Raw genomic sequence first — 10,504 nt, forward strand, 5'->3', positions numbered from 1 at the left:
GTCAGAGGTCAAAAAGCTTGTTTATGTCTTTATAATTACATATAATTATAAGACTTTATTATGTTTTACTTTGAAACATTAAACATTGAAAATGCATTGCAGTGGTGGTTAAACTCTCATATTTTGTTTCAACTGGCATATGTTCAATTCCTAGTAGCTACTCGGTGTTAATATTTTTAAAATGAGATCATAAACATGTGTATTAGAAGTTTGAGAAGAAAGCACATGACACATACGTTAAAAAGTGTCATGTGACACCGTTCCTTTAGCATAAACGCCTTTTCATGTAAATTGAATCAAACTGAGTCTCCATTAATTCAGTCCAAAAATACATGTAAGTCTACGTATATCTACAATGTTGGGGACTCAAATTTCAGTTATAGTTTATATTTTAGTCTTGACTCGAAATTGAGGTACTAATAGTTTATTTTTAATAACAATTTCAAAAATATTTTTCTGTTTCTGCTTTATGTAGAAATTTGTATGTACAAAAATAGTATATACTCTATATTGTACAACTTTACATGAGTGTAATTATGCATAATCTGACCGCAATTAATGGTTTTGGTTTGCGTATTTATTCGTCATTATTATTAATAATTAGTGTAATTGTCAAATTAAACCGCAAAGGAAAAATGGGTAAACTAGTGTAATTAAAAATAATGCTTTTTTTGTTAACGTAATATAATTAATAATTTAATCGATTAATTAGAAGGTAATTATTTAATTATAATTACTATATTTTGATTTTATTAATATTATCTAAAATTAATATGATGAATTAAATTATTTTATTATCAAGGGTTAGTGGTCACTCATCCGGCAAAGATTGAAGAATGTTTTACTGAAGCCTTTAAACAGCGTTTCACCTCAAATACTCGATGTGCGTTTGATACTAGTCAGGATTTTGACCTTCTAAATGAAATTATCTCCGATGAAGACAATGCCTATTTATGTAGAGAGGTTACCTATGAGGAGGTTAAAGAAGCTACCTTTGATTTAGCTCCTGATAAAGCGCCTGGGCCGGATGGTTATCCACCTTTCTTTTTTCAAAAGTATTGGTCCCTAGTTGGTAATATGGTTTTCAGAGCGATAAAAGCTTTTTTTCATTCAGGAAAAATCCTTAAAGAAATTAACCACACCTTCATCGCTTTGATTCCAAAAGTAGATAATCCCTCTAATCCTAATCATTTTAGACCAATTAGTTTGTGTTCGACTATTTATAAGATCCTTGCAAAAATTCTAGCTAATAGATTAAAAGTGGTTTTGGGAAAGATTATTCATCCCCTTCAAGGTGCATTTGTCCCTTAGAGATTGATCCAAGATAATGTACTTTTAGCACATGAAGTCTTTCATTCCTTTAAGAACAAGAAAGGGGCATCAGGGTGGTTGGCTATTAAACTGGATATGGAAAAAGCGTATGATAAGTTATAATGGGACTATATATTTGCTACTCTAGATAAGCTGGGATTTTGTGCTCGTTGGGTAGAGTGGTTGAGACAGTGCATCACAACGGTCTCCTTCTCGGTGTTAGTTAATGGTATCCCAGGTGAAACTTTTATTCCGCAAAGAGGAGTACGTCAAGGAGATCCCTATCTCCGTACATTTTCATTTTATGTGCGGAAATTTTGGCTAGACAGTAGTCTGTCTGGATCTAAATTTTTAGGAGTCACTTTAGGACATTCGGGAGTAAAATTTCCTTTTTTAACATTTGCTGATGATACGATGATTTTTGCTAAAGCTTCGGAGGATAGTTGCAATACTATCAAGTCTATTCTAGATAAGTACTGCACAATGTCAGGTCAATTAGTGAATTTTCATAAATCGGCATTTCAATGTACTGACAATGTGTCTAATAGTTTTTCCGCTAATTTTGACGATATTCTTCAAATGGACAAATCTTTTTCGTTGGGTAAGTATTTGGGGTGTCCCATAATAGATTCAAAAGTTACCAATGCTACCTTTGCTGATTTACAGGAAAAAGTGACGTCACAGCTGACTAAATGGAAAGCTAATTCGTTATCTCAAAGGACGAACTATTCTAGTTCAATCTAATTTAGCTACGAAAGCTAACTATCAAATGCAAAGTTTTTCTTTGCCCCCTGCTATTCTTTCCTCTCTTGATAAGTGCTACCGCAATTTTTTTTGGAACAAAGCTTCTGAAGCTAAGTCCCCCAACTTGATAGGGTGGGATAAGTGCTATCCGCAATTTTTTTTTGTAGTCCTAAAAAATTTGGTGGTCTAGGTCTTCGGAAAGCAAAGACTACTAACAATGCTCTTCAATTTAAACTCTTATGGAAGATTCTGGATTCTCCTGATAATCTTTGGGTTCAATTAGTCAAAAGAAAATACTTAAAGAATGATGATTTATTCACTTATAAAGTCAAAGCTAATGTCTCATGGCAATGGAGAAGATTAATGAATTTACGCAGTGCCTTTAGGAAGGGTTTACGGTGGATAGTGGGGAATGGGGAGAGTATTTCATTTTGGTTTGATAATTGGATCTTTAATAATGCTCTGGTGGAAAGCTCTAGTATTCCTATTGGTTCGGAGGATTTAAAAGTCAGCCACTTTATTGACCAGGACGGTCAGTGGGATGTCTCGTTGCTTAGGCAGTTTGTTCCAATTGAGATTTCTAATTCTATAGCGAATTATTTCCTTCCGAGTAATGAGTGTAATGACACAAGGGTGTGGGGCCTTGCTCCTGATGGCAATTACTCAGTTGAATCTGGTGTAGAGCTTCTGTAAGGTTTTAGTAGTCAGCAGGCTGTCCCTGTGCCCTTTGTTTGGATCTGGAAGTTGAATACTCCCCAAAGATCAAGTTTTTCTTATGGAAATTATGTCATAATAGGCTTCCTACAAAGAAAAGGTTAGAGCTAAGTCATGTTTTCCTTCCGATGGAGTGTGTTTTTTGTAATCATCACTCGGAAGATTCTGCTCATATGTTCTCTAAGTGTCCATTTACGATTGATGTGTTTGCGGAACTTCAAGTTTTGTTAAAGTGGCATGTCCCGCCCGAGATTGAGGATGGTGTTCCATTTTATAGTTTTTTATTATCCTTAAAATCCTCTTTCTCAATGCCCCAAGTGGAGTGCATGGCTATTGTGTGGTGGTTTGTGTGGTATGCGCGGAATGGGGTTATTTTTCGGCAAGATTCGTCTTCCCCCCAAAAGGTTAGTCATATGGTCAAAGCCTTTGCGCACAATCTTTCTGTTTCAGGAGTTGTGGTGGCGGGTGTGGATTCTAGTGTCTCTATTTCTGCTCGAAAGAAGGCCAAGGTGAATATTAGGGATCAGGTTGTTTGGTCCCCTCCCCCGGGTGATTATTTTAAATTAAATTTTGATGGTTCAAAGCTGGCTAGTGGTCAAGCGGCTTTTGGGTTTGTTATTCGCGATTCGGCAGGTATTGTTCGGTTGTGTGGTGCGGGGACTCTAGACGAAGCGGATTCTATTTTAGAGGCAGAGGCAAGGGGCCTCCGGGAAGGTATTAGAGGGGCTAGATTTCTTGGTATTGGCAAGCTTATTGTGGAAGGTGATAACTTGGCTGTTATCAACGCTATTAAGCGCATTTGGAAGATCCCGTGGATGAAAAATTCCATTATTTTGGATACGGTTCAAGATATGGGTCAGTTTGAGGATGTGAAGTTTGTCATGTTTTTAGGGAAGCAAATGCGACAGCGGACTGGATGGCTCATCGTGGTCATTCGACATCTACCATGACTTACTGGTTTGATATTTCTGATTTATCTTTCGCTGTAATCATCCGCAAGGATGCTTTAGGGTGGCCCAAATCTTGGGACCCTCCCTAGTTTCTTCCTTTCCTTTTTTTTTATAAAAAAAAAAAATTGGTGGGGTATGGAATGTAGGAGAGAGAAAAGGAGGTGGGGTATGGAAAAGTAGGGGAGAGAAGGTAAATGGGGAGGTTAATGAATGTAGGTATGTAATTGTGAAATGGAGATGGTGGGTGATAAAGTTAGTGGAAAGTGATGTGGACGAATGAGGTGAGGAAAGAGAAATTAAGGGGATGTTGATGAATGTGAGGAAAGAAAAATAAGAGACCCAAGGTTTTTGAGAATTTTCTCCCATGATGATAGCCGATAGATAACACATTTTTTTGTTTATCATAAAACCGGTATTATGTTTATATAAGAACCTTGCCAAATTTGAGTATGGTTACAAGATAGAAATCTGTTCTTTGCCTTTTCTTGTACATCATACTAACCAGTGGCATATCCTCGCGGTAAGCTTTCTAGTAAGGGGTGACGAACGAATAGTCCACATCCGATGATCCACATAATCAGTTGTTTTATGTCCTTCAAGATTGTCGGAGGGTGCAGAATATGGCTCTTTCTGAATATGAGGGCTTTTTTATGCCTAAGTAAGAGGGAACTATCAGACACATTGCATTGGTTGGCATAAGAAGATCCGGTCTCTCATGAATAGGTTTCATAGCAGCTGCAGTTGCAACAGAGGAGCTCATTTTTTTGGGGAATGCTGAGAGTGATCGATCTGGCCCACGTGAGTTCGAAGTATATATTAGTGATGTTGTGATGACTAGGTATTAACTATTTGCAAATCAAATATTGTAAAGCAAAATAGTCGTAAGTAATATGTAGAATCAGAGTCATCGGATGGTTCTCATAATAATTGAAACTCTTATATTGTTGGCCATCACAACATCACTAATATATTTTAGGTATTTCATATTAAGTATACAGAAAATTGAAGAGTTCATATTATTTTGATAAGATAGTCCGTTAGCTTGGGTGTTTTCCGAAAATTGGGATTACTATAAGAAAATGGCAAAAAGTTAAGATTATTTCGAGTAATTTTTTCTTTCAGAGAAGAAAGGAAGAAGATGTTCCATAAAACTTGAAGCTAAAAAAAGAATTGATAAGTAGAGCTTTATCTAAATTTCTAAATCAAAAAGAGAAAAAGAAAAAAGATTGTATAGAATGAAATTGAAAATAGTAAATGAAAAGAAAACCAATGTGGTGACTTTGCCATCAAAACAAAACAAAACAAAAAACAAAAGAAGGGAAGAGGACAGAAAACATACAAAACAGAACAAAAAAACAAAAGAAGGAAGGGAAGAGGAGTGACAAAACATGGAAAAGAAAACCAAAAGCTAGCCTCCTCAGCAAGGGTCGAACCCGCGTACTACTGATACAGTGGCTGAAGATTCGCGGCCCAACAGCTACCGGAGCAAACATCAAAACATTTAACTAACACGGTGTAGAATAACTATAAAGTGTAGCTTCCGAAAGTAATGATTGGTCATATGAACAACTAGGACTTTGGGACTAAGGGCCTATTCTCCCCTGCTTATTTTCAGTTCTGTTCAGTTCAGTTCAGCTCCAACCAGTTCAGTTCAGTTCAGATCAATTCAGATCAGTTCAGTTCAGTTCAGCTCCATTATTTTATAACCATTTTGTTAAATATTATTATTGTGTTGGTATAATTTATTTTACTAATTACTCTTATTATTACTATTATTATTATTATTATTATTATTATTATTATTATTGTTATTATTATTATTATTATTATTATTATTATTATTATTATTATCATTATTATTATTATTATTTAAGTATATATCATTACTATTAAGTATTATTATTATTATTGTTGTTTCTATATATTATTTTGTTTATTATAGCTTTACTCATTATTATTACTATTATTATTAGGAGAACATGGTTTAGGTCAAAGCACAAATAAACCCACTTTTTTAGCCCATAAACCAATCAAATTGCGTCAAGACGGTTTATGATGTAATTTTTGCGGTCCAACCCAATCATTATTTTTATTACTAAATATTTTTATATTATTAAATCTAATTATTAAAATAGTAATATTAATTTACTTCTTAGATATTATTGTTATTATATATCATCATCAAGTATTAATATATTAATACAAATAATATAAAATAATTATTATTAATTATCATTATTATCATTAATTATTATTATTATTATTAATTTATGATTATTAATAATATTTATTTATAACTATCATTTAAAAATATCCAAAATACTATTATTATTATTATTATTCATTATTATTACTTATCATTATAATTATTATTTAATATTCATATTATTATTGTTTTAAATATTATTTATATATTTATTGCATTCAGTTTATTTCAATTCAATTCAATTCAATTCAGTTCAGTTCAGTTCAGTTCAGTTCAGTTCAGTTCAGTTCAGCTCTAATAAGCTCAGTTCAGTTCAGCTGTTTTATGTCGAAGAGAATAGGCCCTAAGTATACTTCCGCCACCATCTACAAATACATCTTATATCTATAATATTAACATGAGGATCAAGATTTGTCTAGATATTATAAAGCCCTTCCACCTTGTAATAGGGGTTCGATTCTCACCCCTCACAAGACAAATTCCCAATTTCCCTCTTTTTGCAAGGGAATTTCCCTTACCTTGCAAAAAAAAATATATATACATACAAAAAAAACCTTAATAGATCTAAATTGTATAACTATATAAATTTGAGATTGCATAATGAATTTCCAACACTACATTCAATATTATTACAAGGACCTCATCCAAGTAATTCCCAACAATTATAGTCAGCAAAAGTGAAAGGTAAAGATATATGCATGTGGACCATGAAATCCAGGCTTCTAATTAAAGCTGAAGATATTTTATCATTGGAAGCAAGGAAGTTGATTCAGATGACTTTATCTGCTTCTGAAATGCTATATAACAAACCACTGATATCTCCATGAAGCACAAAACCTCATTCTTGATTTATCCATTTCTAAACCAACAAAAACGCAACACACTTTGTTAATGGTAAACTTAGCCTGTCTAAGAGCAATTCCTACAGTCAAATAAGATACTTCTATGCCTAGGAAGAAATTAAGCTGATGTGGACATTAACAAAAGGCGCTGGAAGAGCTAGTCTCAACACACTTAATTGATAGGCACAATGGCAACCAACCCTCTAACCTCAAATCTATCAGCTCCACAACCGTCTAGCAGCGCGGCCTTACAATCGGGAGGTGCTGAACAAGGCCTGCTGTCATCCGATCATAGCAGCGGGCTGCTGCTGTCCAGAGGTACTGAACGAGGAGGCATCCTTCTTACATCTGATGATCACTCCTTCGCTAGGCAGGTTGAGCAGCTCCATAAACCTGATGGTCGTTGCCTTGATATCAGGCCACTTTTCCTTCTTGTTCAGGATATTATCGAAAATGCAACTCAAACTATTGAAGGGACTTCCTTGGTATGGTGGTATGGGCAGTTATTTTATTCGTACCGCGTTACTCCATATAGTGTACTAAAACCTCTGCTGTAATCTTTACAGGGTGCTACCTCACAGAGGGAAGCCATGAATGGGAAATTTAGCCTTGACGTTTTTCAGGGAATTTCTGAAGTGCCACTTGTTGTCGAAAGCATATCCTGTGAGGTAATTATATGTATTCTCTAACTGATTATGTGAAGAACTAAACCTATTCATAGGAAAATCAATCTTAGACTCACTTTTATGTTTCATATATGTACCAATTTTCTCTACTACTTGATATCAAATTTAATATTCACGTACATTAGATACCTCAACTTTATAAAATCAACCGCACACCCAGCTGTACCGTGAGCAAGCTTCACGCATAGAGCTGAGGCTTATTGCTGATTTGGAACTCCCACACTGCCTTTTTGCTCATTTGGAACCTTATAGAGTATAATTCCATATGTAGAATTTCAAAAATATCTGAAATTTAGCTGTGAATTATAAGAGTATACTTAAGTTTACAGACAATCTAAAGCAGATCACGAGCAAGGTACTGTTGACTAGTGGTGTTGATGATTCACACAACACGACCCTGTCCGTGGTGAGTTTGTTGCAACACTTTTCATGGGATGCCAAGGTGGTGCTATCACTCGCAGCGTTTGCATTGACCTTTGGAGACCTTTGGCCTCTTGTTCAAATTTACTCCACAAACTCCGTGGTGAAATCCATGGCGGTGCACGAAGAAGGCTTTAAGAACCAATTTGAAACCACTACTATTCTTATTAAAGCCATGCTTGAAACTACCAAATGTATGGTTGAATTTGGAGAGTTACCAGCAATTAGTACAGCTGAAGATCCTGAACTCAAGGCTGCAAGGTCTCATTTTCCAATTGCTGTTTATTGGATCATTAGAAGTGCTGTGGCTGCTGCTACCCACATTACAACTTTGTGTAGCAGAGGATTTAAGTAAGTCAATTACCATATTTTTCTTATATTAAGCATTTAAGCTAAAGCAAAGTTTAAAATGTATTACGTACTTCCTTAATTTCAAGATATATACTTCACAATATTAAGCAACACTTTGAGTTTCAAGTTTGCAAAACTTCAACTTTGATAATCTATTTCTATATAAATATTAGTAAAATAAAATCTAGTCAAAGTTCATATATGTATAGTGCAAAAGCAAAGTGTTGTAAGTATTTAGAAACGGGGGAAGTAGCATGGAAATGGTTGGGGCTTCATAGATAAAAACGAGTAAACCTCAAGTTCTAGCCATTTTAAGGGTTTCATCATCAAAGTGCACCAGGTAAAGATCGATCCCTCGACCATAGCCCATAGGGATCATAGGTGGGAGCTAAACCACTCCACACCTTGCTCCTCGTTATGACTTATTATTAGGGATAAAGGAAAATACTTGCAATTACAGATTATATAGCCAATAAATATCATAATAATGTGTTCATCCATTTTTCAGATACGGGACAGGTACATTAAATTCGAGGGAGCTTTCCAATTGGTCTCAGAAGCTTAAAAATATTAGTGATGATATCAGGGACATGTCGAAAGTGTACCAGCTAATAGGTTTGTAAACATGTACCTAGGTTACATTTTTTTCATGCACTTGAATTTTAATGCATTAGAGCTCTACTGAAAGGAACTGAAATACGATGCAGGGGAAAATAAAGATAATGATTCTTATAACATGATAAAAAGATTAATCTATCAGACGATTCATATTGACAACATGAAAGTTCTGCGTGTCCTCATTTCTTCAAATGATGATTTGCCTCCATTATATGATGGTCCAGCCAAGAGAAAGGTCCGTTTATTATTTTTAGTCCTTCAAATTTCGTTTCTTATGATTCAAGTGATCTGATTTTTTTCTATGTGCACTTCCAGGTTCATCTTGACACCTTAAGGAGGAAAAACGTGTTATTACTCATATCAGGCCTCGATATCACTGAAGCAGAGTTGTCTGTTCTTAAGCAATGCTACATGGAATCGAAAGTAAATTCATATGAGATTGTATGGATTCCAATCGTCGATGATTCAGTCCAATGGTCGGATGTGATGCAAACTGAGCTTGAGGAATTGCAGCCTCAGATGCCATGGTACTCGGTACACCCGTCAATTATCAGAAAAGATGTGGTTAAGTTTTTTAGAGTAGATTGGCAGTTCAGGGGTAAGCCTATACTTGTAGTGCTGGATCCTCAAGGGAAAGTTGTCAGTCCTAATGCAATCCACATGATGTGGATATGGCCAACCACTGCTTTTCCCTTCACAAGCATAAGAGAGGAGAACCTTTGGGAACAAGAGACTTGGAGGCTTGAGCTGCTGGTTAATGGCATCGATCCATATATTTTATCTTGGGTAATTTCTACTTACTGATACTTTGGCAAAATAGTAATTCTATTTACAACTAATTTGTAAGGCCTTGTTATCTTTATTTGATTTTCAACTTAATTCGGATATTAAACCTTGTAATTTGAGTCCAACAGATTCGAGATGGGAAGTACATATTTATTTATGGAGGCGATGACATAGAATGGATTCGGAAGTTCACAATGGAGGCACGCACAGTTGCGCATGCTCTGCAAGTTCCAATTGAAATGATGTATGTAGGGAGGAGCCACAACAAAGAAGTGGTGCGAAAGGTTAATGAATATATTCTGTGCGAGCGTCTGAGCCATTGTTTCCTGGACCCTGCCGAAGAGTGGTACTTCTGGACAAGAATAGAGAGTATGATTTTCTCCAAAATACAGCTAGGAAGAGTTCATGATCACGGTGATGTTATACTGCAAGAAATCCAGAGGATTAATAGTTACGATAAGTCCCATAGTGGGTGGGCTATTCTAGCCAAAGGATCGACAATCATCGTTCATGGACAGGATAAACTTGTGTTGAGTACCCTTCAAGAACTCGAGCTTTGGAAGGAGAATGCGCTCAAAGACGGGTTTGAAGTGGGATATAGAAATCATCTAAATCTTTACAGAAAGGGAATTACTGGTTGTAAAGATTAAGGGACTTAGTCTAACTCTGCAGTCCTTTCTTTCTCATAAATCATAATGGTCTTGATTTTCCTTAACCAGCTGTATTTTTGCTTTGTAAACTTTTGATTTGCTCTTGTTTCTATTGTCTTTTACGAGAGATGTTTTAGGTCACAGGTTCTCTAGGGATTTGGGGAGATCATATAAATCATAATGATAAGACTTAAGACGGGACATTGTGCCAAGTGCCATCAAGTGA

At 35.5% G+C, this 10,504-nt stretch overlaps 2 protein-coding genes across 2 annotated transcripts; both read left to right on the top strand.

Annotated features, from left to right (window-relative positions):
* Positions 1 to 2,418: 2,418 nt before the first annotated feature.
* On the top strand, positions 2,419 to 3,719 carry LOC125496718 (uncharacterized). Its single transcript, XM_048642261.1, has 2 exons — positions 2,419 to 2,744; positions 2,852 to 3,719. Exons 1-2 carry the CDS (start codon positions 2,419 to 2,421, stop codon positions 3,717 to 3,719), a joined length of 1,194 nt encoding a protein of 397 aa, XP_048498218.1.
* A 3,037-nt stretch (positions 3,720 to 6,756) lies between these two features.
* On the top strand, positions 6,757 to 10,419 carry LOC104890938 (hypothetical protein). The gene is made up of 7 exons (XM_057394327.1): positions 6,757 to 7,252; positions 7,334 to 7,435; positions 7,797 to 8,224; positions 8,733 to 8,839; positions 8,932 to 9,077; positions 9,158 to 9,628; positions 9,757 to 10,419. The coding sequence occupies exons 1-7, from the start codon at positions 6,956 to 6,958 to the stop codon at positions 10,276 to 10,278; spliced, it is 2,073 nt and encodes a 690-aa protein (XP_057250310.1). The 5' UTR covers positions 6,757 to 6,955; the 3' UTR covers positions 10,279 to 10,419.
* Positions 10,420 to 10,504: the final 85 nt, after the last annotated feature.

The sequence above is a fragment of the Beta vulgaris genome, chromosome 4, assembly GCF_026745355.1.
Source record: "Beta vulgaris subsp. vulgaris cultivar EL10 chromosome 4, EL10.2, whole genome shotgun sequence".
NCBI classification, from domain to species: domain Eukaryota; kingdom Viridiplantae; phylum Streptophyta; class Magnoliopsida; order Caryophyllales; family Amaranthaceae; genus Beta; species Beta vulgaris.

Bases quoted from the DNA above. Each gene is read 5' to 3' on its own strand.
- LOC125496718 (XM_048642261.1), top strand. From the start codon at position 2,419: ATGAATTTACGCAGTGCCTTTAGGAAGGGTTTACGGTGGATAGTGGGG. The intron at 2,745-2,851 runs GTAAGGTTTTAG...ATGTCATAATAG, and splicing joins GAATCTGGTGTAGAGCTTCT to GCTTCCTACAAAGAAAAGGT.
- LOC104890938 (XM_057394327.1), top strand. From the start codon at position 6,956: ATGGCAACCAACCCTCTAACCTCAAATCTATCAGCTCCACAACCGTCT. The intron at 8,225-8,732 runs GTAAGTCAATTA...TCCATTTTTCAG, and splicing joins TTGTGTAGCAGAGGATTTAA to ATACGGGACAGGTACATTAA. The intron at 9,629-9,756 runs GTAATTTCTACT...TGAGTCCAACAG, and splicing joins ATCCATATATTTTATCTTGG to ATTCGAGATGGGAAGTACAT.